Below are 22430 nucleotides of genomic sequence, written 5' to 3'. Positions count from 1 at the left end.
TTTTAACTTTTGTGCCTCAGTCTGGCCCTGTTCACACCCCTGAGACCAAAGGAAGAAAGGTATGTTAGCAGCTTTCAGCCCTTCCCTCTCTGATCCCCAGACAAAAGATGTGGGGGCCATCACCACCACCGTGCCTTGCCCAGGTGACTTGGTCATTGAGCCCTGGAATGATAAAGCTGGAAGGGGCAAAACTCATCATCTCTCTCCCATTGAATAACTGGTGTCTGCAGTTGATGATGTTTTTGGAGATACCTAGAAATAGATCAAACAAAGGCAATAGAACCAAATTATTTAACTCTTTTTATTAGACAGTTCAAATTAAGCTTGAAGAACAAGAAGCAATACAACTCAACTATTGAAATATAAATAGTTGAGCTTAATTTATTCAACAAAATTTACCCAATATATCAGTGTACAAAGCATGCTGCTGGGCTGGGCATCAGGCGTGGCACAGCGAACAAGACAGACTGACTCACCCCTCAGGGGGCTTACATTCTAATGCGGAAAGCAGATAATTTCAGTTTGGATACATAATACAAATTATCAAAGCAAGGCGCCAAGTATTTTAAAAATAAGGAGTTCGGGAGGCAAGTATCTGACCTATTCTATAGAAGGACTCCTTAGGGAAGTAACAGTTGAGCCAATCTAAGGATGCTAGATATTCGCTAGGTCAGTGGAAAAAAATCTGTGGTTCTCACTATGGTCAGTGGGTTGTTGGTGGTTTCATAATAACTGGGGACTACTCCCGGCACTGAGTGGATGCAGCCAGGGAGAATGATGTCCTGCAGTGTGTGGGTTAGTGCCACACAACGAAGAATTATTCTGTACCCTGTACGACTGTCTAATGTCCTGCTGGACATTTATGTAGGACCTACAGCTTGTCCGAGAGAGTAACTGATTTGTTTTCTCTGAGACAATCTGTAATTTGTCTTGTCCTATTATCTTTAAGTAAGGTAACTTCGCTCTTTCTTTTCCCATACACAGATTATGTATATGGTCTGTTTTGACTTTACCCTAACACTGGTTTTCATTCTAGTGTCCCCCATCCCTCTAGTTTCATTTTCCTGTACTTGTTTACAGGAAGTAGCCGCTAATCGGCTCTTAAATCCAAACCTACTCATTACAAGGAAGAGTAAACATCTGTCTGTTTCAAACAGCGGAGTCATGCCTGAGCATTTACATAATGAAATTCATCTTCTTTTCATTATAAATTTCTTCTTTTCTATTTCTCCTTAATAAGAGAGTTAGGGCATTAAATTGATTTTTTAAGAAATTCATGTGTGTAAGTAGATTGTATTATCTATGAGTCATTTCAGGACAGCAAAGAGAATGTTACAAAATATCTGCTCTGAAAAGGGTGAATAGATCTGATAGGGTTTGTGGTTGTCACCATGACTGGGCGTGGGGGTGGGTGCGCTACTAGCATTTAGTATGTGAGAGCCAAGTATGCAGAACATCTTGCAATACATTGGACAGTTCCTCACAATAGGAAATTATTCTGCACCCTATACGAATTTTGAATGTCTCACCAGACATTCATGTATGACCTATAGTTCGTCTGCAAGAATATATCCTCACTTTCTCCACTTCGACAATCTGTACATTTTCTTGCATAGTATCTTTATTTCAATAAAGGTTATTTCGTTCTTTCTCTTATATACAAATAAGTATTGTCATATGCAAAGAAGTTACTGTATCCCTAGTTTTTATTCTAATGTCCACCCGTATCCCTGCTTTTACATTTTCCCGCATATGGTCTGATCTCCTACCTTCTAAGTTCAAATTGATGCATTATAAATAGTTGTAAGCATCTGACTACTTCATTAGGTCTTCAATTACAGTTGTACCCAAGTTAGGTACCTTTTTTTTCCTGTTTATGTTAATATTAGTTTTATTTAATTTTTAATTTATTTCTAAAATTGTGTGTAGGTGGAGCATATTACCTCTGAATTGGATTTGGAGGATAATAAAGAAGATGTATTTGTATTTGTCATTTAGAAAAAAAAAGGCAGAAATGCCCATTGAGAACCACTGAACTAGCTAAAAATGGGAACCACAAAACTGAAAGAAAGCCAGAGTGGCTTGTGCAGAAGAAACTAAATGATAGAGGGGTAGGGGAGGGAGAGATCACATGGGGCCACGACAGCGGTTTTGAACTTTATCCTGAAGACTTGATTTATGTTTTGCATGTGCATTACTAAGTAAATTTTAAAAAATATAACCTTCTTGCTCTAAAGAAAACACAGCAAACAACTTAGAAGGGGAACAGAGATATTTAAGAGGTAAAACTAGATTTAGAAACTGCTTAGATGTTTATCAGGAGGGAGAGGAAGGAGTCAAAGATGACTTCCGGATTTCTGCTTGAGCCAATGGGTAGATGGTGATGCTATTCACTTACATACAGATCCTGGGAGAGGAACAGATTCATGTGAGGGAAGTAGATGGAGAGTTCCACTTTGGACATGTTGAATCAAAGATGCCTGTGAAATATTCAGCTAGTGGTGTCTAATGGGCTGTTGGAAAGAGTTGGACAAACTGCGCCCCTACAATGTGAGGGTCGAGTTCAGAAAATGAACGCTCCAAAACGAAAGCTACCATGAAAGAAATAAGTCAATGAGAATAAGCATTTGTGGTAACCCTCCCAGCAAATAACTCTACTCTAAAAAATCTCTCTCTAATTTTTTTACTGGTGGAGCCGTTTAAGCCAAGGAGTTTGGAGATCTCTGTGAGGATCCAAAATCTGACTAATATAAAATCAACTCTGATGCTAGTGAAATCTGACTTATAACATGTCTGCTAGAAGAAATTACTATAGGAAACTTTAGTGACTGGTAAGGAATGTTGAAAAGGGAAAATCAGAAGGAAAAAGCTGGTTTATAAGAAGGAAGGAAATATTGGTCCAAGCACGTCAAGGGCTCTAAGTGAAAACCGATGGTACTACAATTCCATATCATCCATTACATTTGGAAAAAGAAGCTCCTGGTAGGCACAGGGCCTCTTTGGGATATTGTTCTTTGTTCTGATTCTGTGCTCACCAGGAAACAAATGTCATTCCCGTCGGGGGCCCGTCCTTCAGTAGGAACGGCCCTGCTCCTAGGTTCTTGGCTCATTTGCCAAGACTACAATAGCACTCGCATTTATCAGTTATGCTTGTGTGAAGCTGGTTATTGCAATTCATTGTTCTCAAAATACTTTCATGAAAAGCCTGACCCGAGAAAAAGCCTTCTCTGTAATCATATTAATTAGAACATAAATGTCTACTTTGCCATAATTATACAAAGAGCCCAAATGGGCAATTAACTCTAGTTGGTTGCTTCTCTCTGAGCCATACTTGCCAGCTCTTATTACCGCATTCCAGAGAGAGTCAACCTGGATGGAGTTGGTCCCCTAAATAAATGTAGCGATAAAGAAATGGGTGCTCCAAATCAGTTTCATCAGAATGATGAGGTACAGTACTGCAGCTATGTCTGCAATAGCATTTCAACTTTACTTTTCTTTCCCTAGCATGTCCTTAAGCATTTTCTTCCCAGTTTTTCATAATCTTTCTTCTAAAGCTGTAATGTCTTATATCCTTAATAGGCATGTTTAGATTTCTCCCAAATTTTCCAAATTAACTTTCTTTCAACGTAACCAAAACAAAACCATGGCATACAGTAAACTAAAAGGGTAGACAGGAGGGAAAGGTTGCTGCAATTACAGAAAATTTAGAAATCAAACTTTACCCGTTACATCTGAGACAAGACAAACTTTCCAACACATTGGAATCATCAGAAGGACTTTAAAAAATACGACTGCCAGCAGGGCGTGGTGGCTTACGCCTGTAATCCTAACACTTTGGGAGGCCAAGGCGGGCGGATTGCCTAAGCTCAGGAGTTTGAGACCAGCCTGGGCAACACAGTGAATTCCTGTCTCTACTAAAAAAATACAAAAACTTAGCTGGGCGTGGCAGTGTGTGTCTGTAGTTCCAGCTACTTGGGAGGCTGAGGCAGGAGAATTGCTTGAATCCGGGAGGCAGAGGTTGCAGTGAGCCGAGATCGTGGCACAGCACTCCAGCCTGGGCGATGGAGTGAGGCTCCATCTCCAAAAAAAAAAAAAAAATACAACTGCCTGTCGCTGAAGCCCAGAAATGATTTCATTGGCATGGGGGGCAACCTGGGCATCAGAATTTGTTTAAAACTTCCCAGATGATTCAAATGTGTAGTGAAGTTTGGGGACCACTGATCTAAGGCATTAGATAACTGGGCAGGAAAATATAAAACTTGAACTCCTGTCTGGGGCAATTTAGTTCTGTAAGGGAAGAGAATGGTTATGGCATCCTTCTGACGCTGTATTCATCGGTTCTAACTAATCACGCAGGGTTTGTCTGCATCAGTATATTCAATCACATATTGTGGGTAAATCTGATCTTTCTCAAAGATGACAAAAACGGAGGGATTCAACCTGGTATCCACACAGCTGTTGTACTGCTGAGGAGGGCTCATGTACGACACATTTCCTTCAATAAAATTTCCAACCAGAACTCGGGCTACAAACATAACGATGTTTTTGGCATCATATGGGCAATTTTTGTGGGAATAGATGGCATCTTTTGCAAAGTAACTTCCTAGAAAGAATCAGAAAGAAAGGTTAAGACATATTATAAAAGAAGGTATGCAGTTTATAAGATTAGTTATACATAGTCAGATGGGCGTGGACTAAGCATATGTCAATAATACCTTACTGATACTTATAAACTTTTCTTTGCACTTAAAAACATGTTCATGATGCAGGCAAACTTAAATACAATATATAACCCTATAGAAATGACTGAGGAATATTTGCTACAGTGCAGAGCTCATGCTGACAGTGTGAACCATTGGGTGCAATGACCAAATGAGAATGACACAGTGGCCCAATTCATGCAGTTCACCCAGTGTGAACTGAATTGAGCCAACTTGGAACTGATGAGTCAGTTGATGCTTTGTCCTCTCTAAAACAACTTCAGATTATGATTGCTGCTTCCATACACAGCAGACCAACAATTTCCTGCCAAGTTAAGATTTTTATTTTTATCATTGTCAAGTGCTACTCTGGGCAGGTGCAGTGACTCATGTCTGTAATCCCAGTATTATGGGAGGTTGAGGCGGGTGGATCACTTGAACCTAGGAATTTAAGACCAGCCTGGGCAACATGGGGAGACTCCATCTCTACAAAAAATTTAAAAATTAGCCGGGCATGGTGGTGTGCACTTATAATCCCAGCTACTCAGGAAGCTGAGGCAGGATTGATTGAGCCCAGGAAGCTGAGGCTGCAGTAAGCTAGAATCACACCACTGCACTCCAGCCTGGGCAACAGAGTGAGACTCTATCAAAAAATACAAATAATATTTTTTAAGAAAGCTACTCTGTCATTTCTTTTTTTTTTTTTTTGAGACGGAGTCTCGCTCTGTCACCCAGGCTGGAGTGCAATGGCGCAATCTTGGCTCACTGCAAGCTCCGCCTCCCAGGTTCATGCCATTCTCCTGCCTCAGCCTCCCACGTAGCTGGACTACAGGCGCCCGCCACCACACCCGGCTCATTTTTTGTATTTTTAGTAGAGACGGGGTTTCACCGTGTTAGCCAGGATGGTCTCAATCTCCTGACCTCGTGATCTGCCCACCTCGGCCTCCTAAAGTGCTGGGATTACAGGCGTGAGCCACCGCGCCCGGCCGGGGCTACTCTGTCATTTTAAAGACCATGAGTAGATATTGCCAACTCCAATTTCCATGCAAGAATCAATAAGTAAAATGAATTTATCTGTGGTAACAAATGTTTAATATACTTTGCATTTACTTTGTTTTTGTTCTTTTTATCATTTTATAGTTAGATGTTTCAATTCCAGAAACATTGCTTATCCTGAATAGGTCAGATACTAGATATTCTGTGCACATAATTTTCTACTATATTTAAAGTGAAATATGGAAGTCTACCTATACTGACCTACCACATCCAATCCCACCCCTCTTCCCAAAACAGTTTATGGCTGGTGGGAATTCTTTCACAACTGTTTCTATGCATTCACATACATATATGTGCATATACTCTAATATAGTTTTATGGTGGTTTATTTGTTCATAGATAGGATCATAATATATGAACTGTTCTATTTGTTCATAGATAGGATCATAATATATGAACTGTTCTACAACTTTTTTTTTCCACTTTAGTCCTGGAAGTCTTACTATGTCACTACATTCAACTCTCTCTCTCTCTCTCTCTCTCTTTTTTTTTTTTTTTGCTGTTGTTGTTGTTGTTGTTTTTGAGACAGGGTCTCTGTCGTCTGTCGCCCAGGCTGAAGTGCAGTGGTGCAATCTTGGCTCACTGCAGGCTTGACGTCCTGGGCTCAAGCAATCTTCCCACCTCAGCCTCTAATTCTAATTGGTGTGAGGCAACAGCTCATTGTGGTTTTAATTTGCATTTCCCTGATGATTAATGATGTTGAGCATTTTTTCATGAACTCATTGGCCATTTGTATTTCTTCTTTTGAGAAATGTCTATTCAAGTCTTTTGCTCATTTTTGAAACTTTTATTTGCATGTATTTTATGCTGAATTTATTCCTGTGCCATAAGTTTTTGCTTCTTCAGTATCTTCTGGGATAGTTTTTTCTTCCGGGCACCTCCTCTTCTGGTTTAAGAACACGGTGTTCTTTTTCAGTGAAGATTGTCTCTATATGGCAGGGGGAGCTCAGGCATGAGTTAATCCAACCATGAGCTCTGGAAGTCAGGTGGCACATCTTTGGTGCTTTGTTCACCTGAATATCCTTGATGACCAGAGAATCTACAGCTCAACCCTTAAGTTCAGCATTACTCTCTGCATTTTTAAGTGTGTACATCAAAAATTCAACTCTTTTTGGGTCACCAACTGTGTGACCAGCCCCACTGTTTGGCCTGGGCACTCCTACCAACTCCACCCTTGGAACGTTGACATGATACACATTGTTTCTATACAGCGACATCTTTCGGACACTTACTGGCTTTTCATATAGGCATACTCTTGATGGCCTGGGCAGTCTCATGGGTGTTCTTAAAGTGAACATGAAGATTTGAACCTCTTTATTTGCATGATTTCATGAAGTTTTCTGGGTCAAGTGAACAGCGAACCATTTCACAGATCACCTCAGGCCACTTATGGGAACAGCTTGCGCATTTTAAAATCGGGTTGTTTGTTCTCTTGCTGTTGAATTGTTTGAGTTCCTTATACATTTTGGATATTAATCCCTTATCAGATGTATGGCATGCAAATATTTTCTTCCACTCTGTGGGTTTGTCTGTTCACTTTGTTAATTGTTTCCTTTGCTGTGGAGAAGCTGTTTAGTTTGATGCCATTTGTCGATTTTTGTTTTCGTTGCATCAGTTTTTTTATAACACACTTATGTAATCTGGAATCTGTATTTTCTTTTTTTAAAATTCCCTTTATTGTGTTAAGAAACTTCATTTCTATTCCTACATTTCTAAGTGCTTTTTTTTTTTCTTTTTTGAGACAGTTTTCCTCTGTAGCTGAGGCTGGAGTGCAGTAGCAGGATCTCGGATCACTGCAGCCTCCCCTTCTTGTGATCAATCAACTCTTGTGCCTCAGCCTCCCGAGTAGCCAGGACTACAGGCATGTGCCACCACGCCTGACTAACTTTGTATTTTTATTAGAGAGGGGGTTTCACCATGTTGGTCAGGCTGGTCTCAAACTCCTGACCTTAGGTGATTCACCCACCTCGGCCTCCCAAAGTGCTGGGATTACAGGAATGAGCCACAGTGCCTAGCCTAACATTTCATTTTTTAGGATAAATATTTGTTTGGATTCTAACATAGGATAGACCTGTAAGAAACTGATGGGTTTTAATTTCACCTGTTATATATCACTCAAGATGGTTACATTTCCCATTTCCTTCAAACACTTCTAGGTAAGTTTCACTGATACATTTAAACTTAATAAACTTATGAAATCTCATCAATAAATTCATTCCCCAGCTTGAAACCTTTCATTAGTTTCCCATGCCCTTACAGTTAAGTTTAGCTCTTTATGGTCATATCTTGTACCACTTCTCCCTTCTCCACTATGTGGTGACTCTACAAGGCAGGGGAATCCTACTCTAGCCCAATCTTTGGGAACACCTCTCTAGCTGGGTTAGCTGTCCACAGGACCTGTTCTTTTTTTTTGAGATGGAGTCTTGCTCTGTCGCCCAGGCTGGTGTGCAGTGGCACGATTTTGGCTCACTGCAACCTCTGCCTCCCGGGTTCAAGGGATTATCCTGACTCAGCCTCCCAAGTAGCTGGGATTACAGGCACATGCCACTGCACCCAGCTAATTTTTGTATTTTTAGTAGAGATGGGGTTTCACCATGTTGACCAGGCTGGTCTTGAACTCCTGACCTCAAGTGATCTGCCTGCCTCAGTCTCCCAAAGTGCTGGGATTATGGGCGTGAGCTACCACACCTGGACCTATTATTTCTCTCTATAGCAGCCCGACATTTGCAATCATTTAATTTTTTTTTTTTTTTTTAGACAAAGTATAGCTCTATTGCCCAGGCTGGAGTGCAATGGCAAAATCACAGCTCACTGCAGCCTCAAACTTCGGGCTCAAGCAATCCTCCCACCTCAGCCTCCTGAGTAGATGAGACTACAGGCATGTGCCACCACGCCCAGGTAATTAAAAACATTTTTTTGTAATTAAAACAAAAAATTAGAGTCTCGCCATGTTGCCCAAGCTGGTCTCCAACTCCTGGGCTCAGCCTCCCAAAGTACAGGAATTACAGGTGTAAGCTACCATGCCTGGCCACAATCATTTAATTAATTACGAACTTGCTCACCACTGTGTACCCACCATCTAGTATACAGAAGACACTCAAAAATATTTGCTGACTGACTGATTGACTTCTTGCCTTTTGGGGCAAGAATTGAATTTAATCCTAGTTGTATGAGTTGAATTCACTTTGAATCTGTGATAAACTATTACTTATTTCCTAAAGATGAGTGATTTTCAGTTTGGTTTGTTTGTTTTTAAAAGTTGCATGCAGGCCGGTCGCAGTGGCTCATGCCTGTAATCCCAGCACTTTGGGAGGCAGAGGCAGGCAGATCACCTGAGGTCAGGAGTTCTAGACCAGCCTGACCAACATGGAGAAACCCCATCTCTACTGAAAATACAAAATTAGCTGGGCGTGGTGGCGCATGCCTGTAATCCCAGCTACTTGGGAGGCTGATGCAGGAGAGTCGCTTGAACCCAGGAGGCGGAGGTTGCAGTGAACTGAGATTGAGCCATTGCACTCCAGCCTGGGCAACGAGAGCAAAACTCTGTCTCAAAAAAAAAAAAGAAAAGGAAAGAAAAAGAAAGAAAAAAAAAAAGAGTTGCATGCATCACGCCTGAAATCCCAGCACTTTGGCAGGCCAAGGTAGGCGGATTATTTGAGCTCAGGAGTTGAGACCAGCCTTGGCAACATGGCGAAACTCTGTCTCTACAAAAAATGCAAAAAAAAAAAAAAAAAATTAGCTGGATGTGGTGGCACACACCTGTTGTCCCAGTTATTTGAGGGGCTGAGGTGGTAGGATCACTTGAGCTCAGGAGGTCGAGGCTGCAGTGAGCCAAGATTGCCACCCAGCCTGGGTGACAAAGTGAGACCCTGTCTCAAAAAAAAAAAAAAAAAAAAAAATTTGCATGCAGGAGTTTAGGAGTAAAAAGAAAGAGCTATAAAGATTTTGTGTGTGGGCACACCTGTGACACTTCAGACCCAGGTGACCCAATGTGGCCTAAGATGGGGAGAGGCCTCTTCTCCCTATCTTTAATTAAAACCAGTCTGTGACAACTGAAGCTTCAAATAGCTTTGCAGGCAGGGACATGGGTTCAGAAAGAGCCACAGCCAGAAGCGAGTAGTAATGGTAGACAAGACCAACAGATGGAGTAGTTTACTAGCACGTACGAGGACTTTGGTCAGTCCCAGAAAGCAAACAGAAGACAGGAGTGGGACTAAGGTCCAGCAATCAAGCTCCAAGCCAACTGATTCACTCTCATTTCAGCATTTGATATTACCGTGAGCTTATTATCTCTCCAGGACCACTAGAGCCTGGACACTCTAGTTAATACAAAATAATTACATATACCTCCTAATAGAAGTTCGTATAAAGCCTGAGTTATGATTCTACTAGTGCGTCTCTATCCCGGCACTAACCTTTTCCATATTTGGTTTCATGAGTTTCATGCAGGGCCCAGTCAAAATTATTCGCACAGATAGATTCCACATAGGCACGACTTGTCGCATAAAATAGGAGGCTTTCTTCTTCCTTCAACTGTGATTTCTTCCTAATATAGGAAACGTGAGACTTAACACTGAGACATCCCCTTCCCACTCCAGTTCATAACATTAATCCCAGCTAAAGTCTAATCATCTAAAAATCTCATTCCATCTGCTTTCACAGTGGAGCTACTAACTTTAAGGCAGCAGCTGTACAATAATAAATTTATGAAAACTTTCAAAAGATAGACACATGAAATCATTGAATTGTAAAACAGTAAGGCTGAGAGAGAGAAGCCGGAGTTGATACAATGAAAGAAAAAGACTAGAGCCTGAAGGAACTGTTGACTATTAAAATAAATCAGTGAATATAAATCTCAAAGGACGGATGTTAACTAATCCTTTCCAGTTTTATGCAAAGAAACATGATAACGTGGCCACCAACCGTATAAATTTATCCAGGAGCTCTAGGTTCTCGATCTTCTTTATCTTTTCAATCTTGAAATTCTTCATGGAAGCTTTAAAATGCTCACTTACTTTGACATATTCCGGATGTAGATGATGGATCTCTGATAACTAATAAAGTTTAAAAATATATATTTGTGAAATAGGTAACATTTAAAGCATGATACATCCACATATGTTTCCCTCTATGCCATGAAGTATTGTTACCAGGGTTCTTTCTAACAGCAGATAGGATGAGCTGGCTCAGGGTTCCCACATCTGCCAATTCATTCCCGTCATTAACCAGACAGGCAGCGGGCCTGTCTGTCCAGGCCAACTGAAAGCTAGCAAAGCACCATGCCTAAGGGAAAAGGGAAGTCCCCAGCAGTATGATTTAGTCCAGTAACCTCTTCCCAATGCGGGGCAAGAGGAATTGAGGTGCCATGCAGTCCAAGTAGACCAGCCTGCACAAAAGCTGAAGCCAGCATGGGGAGGCTAAGCTATCTAGGAAAAGTTGTGTTCCAACTAGGTTAAGTGACAAAGTGAGGCACAGTTTGTTGGACTCCCATAGAAACTTGTTAATTGTAACTAACGGACAAGTCACTTTTACTTCGTGAGTTCTAGTTTTCTCGTCCATAAAACAGATGTTAATATTCATCTCATATGACTGTTGTGAGGATCTGCCCAAATGAGACTGTGTGTGGCTGAACTCTGGAAACAGTGAGGTGCCCTATGGCACTTAGGTGATCTCTGGGAAAGAGAACCATTAGATGTCTGCCTTCCAACCTTGATCTAAGAGTGTTTTGTTGTTGTTGTTGTTGTTGTTTGTTTTTTGGAGACGGAGTCTCGCTCTGTCACCCAGGCCAGAGCTCAGCGGGCAGGAGTGCAGTGGCGTGATCTCAGTTCACTGCAACCTCTGCCTCCCGGGTACAGGCGATTCTCCTGTCTCAGCCTCCCAAGTAGCCGGGACTATAGGCACACGCCGCCATGCCCAGTCAATTTTTTTGCATTTTCGGTAGAGACGGGATTTCACCGTGTTGCCCAGGCTGGTTTCGAACTCCTGAGCTCAGGCATTCCACCTGCCTCGGCCTCCCAAAATGCTAGGATTACAGGTGTGAGCCACTGCACCCGGCCGATCTAAGAGTTTTGCAGGAGCAATTCATTCATCCAGACACACACACACACTTGTAGCAAAGTACTTTTTCTAACTTTTAATGTATTCATCCACCAAACATGTAAAAACCAAGTACCTTATATTTATTTGAGGATAGGAAGCAAAGGTCCTCCTGAGGAAGAAAGGTCGCAGTTAAAGACACTGACGAGGTCTGTGCTGGCTGACGGCTACAAATAAAGAGAAAGAAATCACTTAACTCTCTGCTCCACAGGTCCAAGTGACCTTTTCTCTTAACTTCCAGCCACTAGGCCAAGGATGCCTAGAGAAATACACAATATTTATTTCTGTATTTTTGTCTGGACTACATCCTCGCATATTCCTGGTATAGATGTACCAGTAATCATGTCTTTTAAAAATGCTGCAACTATTCATAATCGGTCAATTAAATGCCATTTTCCTATTGATTTAAAATGTAAAAACATCTTTTTCATATTTCGGCTCAACTTTCAAAGGTCCTAATGTGTTAGCATTAAGCAAATGTGTCTTACAGCTTCTTGGTCAAAGGATAAACAATTAAATATATTAGGAATTTAGAGGAAAGAATTCTGCCTTTCCAGTACGAACTATATTTCAGGGTAACCATACCTGAGAAATAATTCTTTTTTTTTTTCTATTCCATAGAACCTAAAGCTACCAGAAAAATTCTTCTTTATAGATGAATCGCACTAATAGCTGCAAAAGAGTTGATAGAATTAGAAAACCACCATTTGGCAATACCTAATGACATCATGGTTCTAAACAATCATTATCACTAGCTACTAAAACCATTAAGTGAAAGATTAGATGAATAGTATAGTGGAATGATCAGACTGGAATGTCCTGAACCTACTCTGTGATCTCCATCACTAAAAATAGGACAATCAGACACTATATATCTCCTCAGAAGATGGGACAGGATCACTGGTACAAAGCCATCAATTGTATAGTATACTTGACTCAAAACTGAACCTAAATCTAATCAGTTCTCTAAATCTAATGGTCAATTTATAGAAATTACACATCATATGACCCCACAAGGAAACAATTTGCTAATTTGTTTTGAGACAGAGTTTCACTCTGTCACCCAGGCTGAAGTCCAGTGGTGTGATCATGGCTCACTATATCCTCAGCCTCCTGGGCCCAAGTGATCCTCCCACCTCAGCCTCCCAAAGTGCTAGGATTCTAAGCGTGAGCCAGCCTGCCAGGTCAATTTGCTATATTTTGAATTTGGAAAATTCTATAGGTCAAATCACCTAGTTGTTGTTTTTATTGTTGTTTTGTTTGTTTGTTTGTCGGTTTTTTGAGACAGAGTCTCACTCTGTTGCCCAGGCAGTCGTGCAAACACAGCTCAACCTCCTGAGCTCAAGCGATCCTCCCACATCAACCTCTTGAGTAGCTGGGACCACAAGTGTGTACCACCACACTTGTCTAACTTTTTAAAAAGTTTTTGTAGAGATGGGGTCTCACCATGTTGCCCAAGAGGGTTTTGAACTCCTGGGCTCAAGCAATCCTTCTGCCTCGGCCTCCCAAAGTGCTGGGATTATAGGCATAAGCCACCACACTAGGCCTATCTAGTTTCTTAAAAAATGAAATTGCATGAAAAAAGTAGAGGAGGGGAAACTGTAGCAGACTAAAAGATGTTTATGACACAAATCAACCAAATGCAATGTACAGACCCTGCTTAGATACTGATTGCAACACATCAACTCTAAATAGTCATTGTTTAAGACAATTGGAAAACATAAAACGTGAACTGGGTATTAGATGATATTAAGGAATTATCATTAACTTTGTTACATAGGTTAATGATATTGTATAATGTTTTTTAAAACCTCTTACCTGTTAGGAACACACCTAATACATATACAGGGAAATGATAACATGTATTGGATTTACATTAAAATATTCCAGCAAAAGAAAAAAAGTTAGGCCAGGTGTGGTGGCTCATGCCTATAATCCCAGCACTTTGGGAGGCCGAAGCAGGAGGATTGCTTGAGCTCTGAAGTTCAAGACCAGCCTGAGCAACATGGTGGGACTCCCCCACTCATCTCTAGAAACATTTTTTAAAAATTATCCAAGTGTGGTGGTGCATGGCTGTAGTCCCAGCTACTCGGGAGGCTAAGGCATGAGGATCACTTGAATCTGGGTGGTTGAGGCTGCAGTGAGCCACGATGGCACCACTGCACTCTAACCCGCATGCAGAGTTCCATTCTTTCTCAAAGAAAAAAAAAAGTTGAGAGGTGATGGTAGTAACAATATTGTTACTACTACCACAAATCTGTTACAAAGATAGTAAAATATTGACAGTGTTTAAGTTAGATGACAGGTACACAGGGGTTTGTCATCAATTCTTTGTACTTTATGTTTGAAATTTTCCATGATCAAAACAATTATATTTTTAAAAATAAATGCTTGAAGGAAAAAACTCTTTCAAGAAGAAGACAACTCATTAGAATGACAAAGATTGGCCCCAATTTATCTCTATTTTAAGGTCAGGTTTCCATTCTGGATTTGTATAACGCGGGATAGATTGCATGAATATGTTGTAAACTCTCATGAACAGTGACGTGTGCTATAGTTCACTTCTATATCCCACTGTAGTCCAGGATAGTACGCCAGCCCTTATTCTATCCTACAGCAAGTGTGTCTCCTTGGGCTGGTGAGAGCAGGATTAAAGTTGGTTCTCTGCATGACCCACTCCCTCCAACCCTCCCTCACTAACATGTTTTTCTCAATTTTTTTTTTTTTATTCATGTGGCTATTTATTATCACTATGTGCCATGCATTATACAACATATTCCAAGACAGCCTGGGCAACATGGAGAAACCATGTCTCTATTTAAAAATACAAAAATGAGCCAGGTGCAGTGGTGTGCACCCATAGTCCTAGCTACTTGGGTGGCTGCAGTGGGAGGATCACCTGAGTCCGAGAGGTTGAGGCTGCAGTGAGCTGTGATTGCCTCACTGCACCCCAGCAACCTAACCCCCCAACCGAAAAAAAAAAAAAACCACCAAAATATTTCGAGAGCTCTGAGGAGCTGATAATTGAGATTGGTGGGCAGGGAGAAGGGAAGAGGAAGGAAGGTTGTGCTAGAGACATTTACACGAGTAACTGTATTACAAGGTAGAAGTGGGTAAGTACTATAAGGGAATCTCGAGTGTTCCTGGAGGGCACAGGAGAATTGGAGGAGAGTCACGAGGAATGTTATAGTACGGGAAGGTGGCATTCCAGCTAAATCATGAGGGATGCTGTATTCATCTGAATGATGGGAAGGAGTATTTCTGGAAAGGGGAAGAGCAAATGGAGAAGCATGAAGCAACTCTGACATATGGAAGTTCTCGAGATTGACAGTGGCTGACTACAGGAGCTCTCTGGAAATGCCACACACCAGTTTTTTCCCCTAGAAATATACGTGCACAGAAAGAACCATCCAGCTTGGAGTCAAGGTCTTCTATACTTTCCATAGTTCCTACTGTCCAGAAGGGCCATAAAGCATGGTCTCACTAGTTGAGACTAATTGGGAATATCTGAATTGTTAAAAAATCAAAATTACCGGAACTTTAAAAAAAAAAAATAGGCAGCTTTGTTGCTTTAAGGAAAGACAGTTGCAACACACTATTGTGAAGACATCCTGCCAGAACCATTGTAACAAATGGAAAGCAGCTCTGATGATCTCATTCATTGGCTGAATGTGAACAGCTCCTCCCCAGCCTCCTACTCTGCCTTTTCTTCCCCCACCTAACATTTGTCAGGAACTGAAACAGTTATTGCCTCATCCACCAGAATGTAAGCTCCTGTAAGGGCATGAGCTTCACTCCTCTCTTCCTGAAACCCTGAAATATTCTTTTTACTTTATTCATTTGAATATTTAAACTACAGAAAGGGGCCAAGCGCAGTGGATAATGCCTGTCATCCCAGCACTTTGGGAGGCCAAGGCAGGTGGATCACCTGAGGTCAAGAGTTCGAGACCAGCCTGGCCCTCATGGTGAAACCCCGTCTCTACTAAAAATACAAAAATTAGCTGGGCATAGTGGCGGGCGCCTGTGGTCCCAGCTACTCAGGAGGTTTAGGCACGAGAATCACTTCAACCAGGGAGGCAGACGTTGCAGTGAGCTGAGATCATACCACTGCACTCCAACCTGGGCAACAGAGTGAGACTCTGTCAAAAAAAAAAAAAAAACTTGCTGGAAGGGACTTTAGATAGCTACATCAATCAGATTCTAATTCTTGGGAAATCAACTTGAGAAATTCAGAGAAAATTAGGCAGTTAGTGGCAGAAGATAAGGCTGAAGGGATACGCAGGTTGGAATTATGAATTAGAATTAAGTCAACTTAATTATATATAGTTACTAAGTCTATTAATAGCAGGGGAATAAAAATAATAATAACCAGAAGAGTTTACATTTACTGAACACCTGATGAGTGTTTGGAATGTGTTACCCAAGCAGCCGTGAGGAAGGTATTATTATTATAATTTTTTTTTTTTTTTGGAGATGGAGTCTTGCTTTGTCGCCCAGGCTGGAGTGCAGTGGCACAATCTTGGCTCACTGCAAGCTCCACCTCCCGGGTTCACGCCATTCTCCTGCCTCAGCCTCCCGAGTAGCTGGAACTACAGGCGCCCGCCACCACGCCTGGCTAATTTTTTTGTATTTTTAGTAGAGACAGGGTTTCACCGTGTTAGCCAAGATGGTCTTCATCTCCTGACCTCGTGATCCGCCTGCCTCGGCCTCCCAAAGTGCTGGGATTACAGGTGTGAGCCACCGCACCCGGCCAAGGTAGGTATTATTATTAAGCCCATTTTACAGACAAGGATATACAGAGTGATTCATTTGTCCAAATCCACATAGCTAATGGGTGGCAGGGTGGAATCTGAACCTAGGTGAGCTAGATCCAGCGTCCAGGCTGTTAATCTGGTCCCAAGAAAGAATCTTTGACTCTAGGCTGCTCCAGTTCGAAAGCAGAATTGGAAGCAGCTCCCCTTCCTGAGGCCCTGATACAGCTCAGTTTCCATTCTTAGATTCTTGCGAGTTGTTTTCCATATGACCTCAGAGTTATTTATCTTTTCAGTAACTTCCCTTTTTCATCAAATAGCTTGAATTCTTACAACCAAAGAACCTAGTTAGAACGCCTTGATTTTATACTTCTCTTGAAGCCTATTTTATATAATCACACATCACCCAGAAAAAAATATCCAACTCCAAAAATGTTCATGAACAATGTAGAGTTTACTGAGCAGTTCACAAGGAGAGTTACAACGAATCCCCCACAGCAACATTTCCTTTAAAATCCCTTCAATCAACATTATCTGTCTTCGAAGCCTTTGCTCTAACAGCTAGCTCATCCCTTTTTTCTCTCTCTCTCCGTCCCTCATCCTCTATAAATCATGTAGGAAAACAAGACACCCAAAAGGATTCACAGCAAAGCCAGGCACGGTGGCTCACGACTGTAATCCCAGCACTTTGGGAGACGGAGGTACGAGGATCGCTTGAGCTCAGGAGTTCGAGACCAGCCTGGGCAACAAAGTGAGACCTCATCTCTAAAAAAAAAAAAAGAATCCACAGCAAAACAAAAACCTAGTACATATGATTATTCCTTAGGCATGCCACATCAATCCAGCTCTTCACAGCTGGAGAAGCTAAAGCCCAGAGTATTTAAGAGACTTGCTCAGACTTCCCTTTCAGAAAGAAAATTCATTTTCTGATCTAGTATCCTTTCAGTCACACCACGCTGCTTAACAAGCATCTTACTCATAGAGAATGCAAATGGAAACTGCAGAGTAATGCAAGCAGGAACTTTTCAGGGAAACAGGCTCCAGATTCACGAGTGACTTGGTGAGCCCAGGGCATGACCATCTCAAGCATCTGTCAGCAAACAGCTGCTTCAGAACACTTACTCTGGCCCTCTCTTCATCTGCTGCACATCCCACTGAGACACAAATTTTGGTCTTCTGATGACATCCTTTTGAGTTTTGGAAGCTTTGTTTGTCTGAATCATCCCTTTGGACAGAAAAAAATAAAAGAATCAAGATCAGTTCTAGAAAATGACTTCTTGTTATTTTGCAGAGGCTATTTACACAGCAAATATTCGAGACTGACCCGTTTGTATATGAATAGAGAAAATCCTTTGGGATGAGAATTGCTTGCAGTAAAAGACTTGTATCCTTCACTGCCATTAGTAGAAGGCTCAGAAAGCAAAGGAGTGAATGAATATTCAGGAATTAATCTAATCTTTAAATCCAAGTTGCGTGGTAAAAGAGGAGAGATGGGGCAGCCAAATAACAAGACACCATCCTTGCAAGCTTCCCTGCACCAGACATCAGTGACTGCGGGTTGGAATCTGGTAGCTGTCTTGAAGGGTTCTCTTCTACATCAAGTGTGAAATATCATTTTCAATTCATGCTGTAAACCTCAGTCCAAACTGCAACCAGAGTGATCCCTTCAAAAAGTAAATCATAATACATTGCTAGTGAGAGTGTAAAATGAAACCACCACGTTGGAAAACAGTTTGGTGGCTTCTTATACAGTTAAACATGCACTCCTATATGATTTAGCAATCCCATTTCTAGGTGTTTACCCAAGAGAAATGAAAACCTCTATCCACCCAAAGACATGCATATGAATGTTCACAGCAGCATTACTATGATAACCAAAAAGTAGAAATAACCTAAATGTCCATCAGCTGGTAAACAAAGTATGGAATAGCCTTACAATTACTTATTACTTATTCCTCAGTAATAAAAGAGGAACAACTACTATACATGCAGCAACGCGGATGAGTCTAAAAAACATTATTCACAGTGAAAGAAGTCAGCCACATGCAACAACATACCTACTGCAAGCATTTATTAATATCAAGTTCTAGAACAGGTAAAACAGGGACAGAAAGCAAATCAGCAATAGCCTGTGAAGGGGATAAAGTGAGGTGTATATGATGTTGCTGGGGAGACTGATTGCAAAGAGACGTAAGGAAACTTTTGGGATTGATGGAAATGTTCTATATCCTGCTTAGGGTGGCGGTTACATGCATTTGTCAATACTCATCCAACTGCACTCTTAAAATAGGAAACAGACATAAACCACACACACACACACACACAAAAATAGGATCATGCCACAACACTGCTCAAAATCTTCCCAGGGCCTCCGCCTAATAAAATATCCAAGTTTCTATCTCTGCTCTCATCTCTTACAGACCATCTACCTGTTCTGCGAAACTTCAAGCTGGTCTGTACCTTCCAGCCTTAGCCTTAGTTCTTCCTTCTCCTGGAGCGCCCTCCTTCCCACAGGCAGAGGCTGCTCTATAAAAGTAAGTGCTATCCCACTGACTCCTCCATTCTCTGGCTGCTTCCTGGCACTGTTTCATTTTCTCAGCAACTGTTACCACTTTTTGATATGGCCCGACTTGTTTACTTGATCATTGTCTCTCATCACCCTTTTGAATATAGGCTCGAAGAGCAACTTCACCACTGTATCCCAGCACCCACAGCAGTAGCCAGTACACAGCTGGCACTCAGATACTAGCTTAATGCATTACAGAATACACTGGCAGTCTAGTTAAGAAATAGACAAAGGCGGCTGGGCGCAGTGGCTCACGCCTGTAATCCCAACACTTTGGGAGGTTGAGGCAGGTGGATCAAGAGGTTAGGAGTTCGAGACCATCCTGGCTAACACGGTGAAACCCCATCTCTACTAAAAATACAAAAAATTAACCAGGCGTGGTGGCACACAGCTATAGTCCCAGCTACTTGGGAGGCTGAGGCAGGAGAATCGCTTGAACCTGGGAGGCAGAGGTTGCAGTGAGCCAAGATTGCACCATTGCACTCCACCCTGGCGACAAAGCAAGACACCATCTCAAGAAAAAAAAAAGAAAAAAGAAAAGAAAAAGCCCTCTGGAACACTATAAACTGCTCTGAACTGGTTTATATGAACCAATCAAACAGAAGTAGCTGGAAAAATTACTCTAGATTCAGGAACAAAGTCTATTGGCTCTCATCTCTCCACCACCCTTTTAAACCATAAAAACAATACAATACCACCTAAGAATTGTTTGTAATTTAAGTCATTTTTAATTCTACCACCCAATATAATAGATTTTAATTTTTCATTATTATCTTCCAGTCTTGGCCCACATGCATGCATTGCTGCAATCATGCACATTGATTTTTGGTTTTTTTTTTTAACTTTCCTATTTTAAATATAAACAGAAAATTTCAGAAACATAAATTTGGGGTTCTGGCTGAGCACTATGGCTCATGCCTGTAATCCCAGCATTTTGGGAGGTTGAGGTGGGAGGATCGCTTGAGCTCAGGAGTTTAAGATCAGCCTGGGCAACATAGTGAGACCCCCATCTCTACAAAAAATTTAAAAATTAGCTGGGCATGGTGGCATGCACCTGTACTCCCAGTTAGTTGGGAGGCTGAGGTGAGAGCTTGAGCTGGGGAGGTTGAAGCTGTAGTGAGCCGTGATGGTGCCACTGCACTCTAGCCTGCGTGATGGAGCGGGACCCTGTCTCAAAAAAAAAAAAAAAAAGCGTTTTGCCTTTTTCATTTAACAATACCAAATTTTGCTTTTCCTATCTGGTTTTCATATCTAAATCTTTAACAAGTGCCAAATACGCCACTGAAATTTAATACCCTAGTTTATTTAGTCACCACTGTACTGGTACACAGACTGGTCCTACTTTTAGTACTGTAGGTACTGGTATTGGTCTAGTATTCTTCAGTCACACCATGCTGCTTAACAAGCACCTTACTTTATGCCTATAGCTTTTTCCCCCCTTCTTCTAGTGAATTATTTCCTAAGAAAGGCTCCTGAGGGAATGAAAAGACAAACATATTAGCAAATTTTAATGTTACTTGACAGGTACTGCCAGACTGTTTTTCCAAATACTTGGTATAATGGTCCTTGTAAAAGCTACATCATCTAATGCCCACTAAGTGGTACAGGATCCAACTGCAGGTACCATCTGGGAATTCAGGGACCTAAGAAAGGCTCCTTTACCTCTTCCAAAGCACCTGCAGGTCCCAAAAGGGCAAGTACTTGATCATGTGCAGGGGGTGCCTGATGGGATGGTACCTTCAGAAGGAGGGCAGTTCCTGCCCTGATATCTAACTAAACACAGCAGGTAGATTGGCAGCAGCTCACCGGAAGACCTTTCTACAGTGGCTCCAATAAACATGGTGGAAGGCAAAGTACTTTAATCAATATGATGATGGAACCACTGACCTAGACGATAAAGCCTAAAAGAAACAGCAAGTTTTTAAAACTCTGAAGGTATCCAAAAGCCCAAGGCCTCTACTGTAGTCACCAGCACCTGAAATATTGCCTCTGTCTGGGCATCTGCCCAGCCAGAATCAGAAACAGCATAGCAGAGCTGGAAGTACCCCCAAGACTACTTAGTCTGAGCTCCTGAATTTGCAGTTGAGAGAAGTGGGCCTAGATAGGCCAGGTGCCCCTCCTAGGGGAGCAGAGCAAGTGTTCGTCAGAGCCAGAGCTCTAGAACTCAGGTCTCCTGATGGCCATAGCTTGCACTCCCCCGCCTTGCTAAATCTTGACCTTGACCCTGGCCATAGCAATGCATACCCACTCTGCTCCCACTCCCACGTGTGCACTGCAGGCGGATTTCAATGACGCACCACACTGCCAAACACAGAAACTCACCTTGGAAACTCAGCTCATAGTTCCGTGAGCCCGCCTGAAATTGCACAACTCCCCTCGGATAGGATTGATAGAGTGACTCCAGGTATAAAGAGTCGATGTTTGAACTTTTCTGATTGTCTTTCTAATTGGAAAAAAAAATAAAAGGTAAAGAGTTCAGGGTAGGTTTTTAGGAAATCTCTACTGTTACATGATTTCATTTTAGTAACGGGATGTGAACAGGAGTGCATTTTGCTTCCCAAACCAGATTGTAAGAGCTTCCAGCTCAGGGCTATGTCACAAACTTCTGTGGTCTTCTCCATCATAGTACCTAAGAGTCTATCCTGCAGAAACTCACTACACGCTTGGGGGATGCCTGAAAAATGTAGCTTTTTGCAATACTCTTTTACAGCAGCCAAATGTATAGAGCAACTTGCATCTCCTCTTTTGTGATGCTGCATCGGCATCTGCCATCTAACAGAATCTGACACTGACTCTTACATGAAATAGAACATTGTGGGCTATTCTAGCCACGCACAGTTTACAGTTGTCATGAGGGGAAGTAAAGAAAGACCATCTGCTCCTCGTCCAAACTCCAATAGTTGCAGTGTTCAAATATAAATAACCGAACCCTCTCCTCTGTCCTGAACCAGAGTAAGCAAATAAAATTGGCCAAGCCTCCTGCTAGCCAGCTAACTGAAAATGCACTTGGATTTGCCACTAACAGGAGCTATAATGAAAGGGATGAGGCGGCTGGGTACTGTGGCTCACGCCTGTAATCCTAGCACTTTGGGAGGCTGAGGTGGGTGGATCACGAGGTCAAGAGATCACGACCATCCTGGCCAACATGGTGAAACCCTGTCTGTACTAAAAATTCAAAAATTAACCGGGCGTGGTGGCGGGTGCCTGTAGTCCCAGCTACTCGGGAGGCTGAGGCAGGAGAATCACTTAAACTTGGGAAGC

The 22430-nt window shown here is 41.9% G+C and overlaps 1 protein-coding gene across 1 annotated transcript in view; it reads right to left on the bottom strand.

Moving 5' to 3' along the window:
• Positions 1–285: 285 nt before the first annotated feature.
• Positions 286–22430, bottom strand: part of ZC3HAV1 (zinc finger CCCH-type, antiviral 1) — a 94986-nt gene continuing 72841 nt past the window's right edge. The window contains exons 7-12 of the mRNA XM_011995503.1: positions 21492–21612; positions 17726–17828; positions 11929–12019; positions 10680–10810; positions 10172–10302; positions 286–4603 (exon numbers count right to left, since the gene is read on the bottom strand). Of these exons, the coding sequence (XP_011850893.1) occupies positions 4341–4603; positions 10172–10302; positions 10680–10810; positions 11929–12019; positions 17726–17828; positions 21492–21612 (840 nt within the window). The 3' untranslated portion in view covers positions 286–4340. The remainder of the gene's footprint in view (positions 4604–10171; positions 10303–10679; positions 10811–11928; positions 12020–17725; positions 17829–21491; positions 21613–22430) is intronic.

This window comes from Mandrillus leucophaeus, unplaced genomic scaffold, assembly GCF_000951045.1.
Source record: "Mandrillus leucophaeus isolate KB7577 unplaced genomic scaffold, Mleu.le_1.0 Scaffold49, whole genome shotgun sequence".
Taxonomy (NCBI): domain Eukaryota; kingdom Metazoa; phylum Chordata; class Mammalia; order Primates; family Cercopithecidae; genus Mandrillus; species Mandrillus leucophaeus.
The sequence above is the reverse complement of the archived record's forward strand: the minus strand, read 5'-3'. Positions and strand labels throughout refer to the sequence as shown.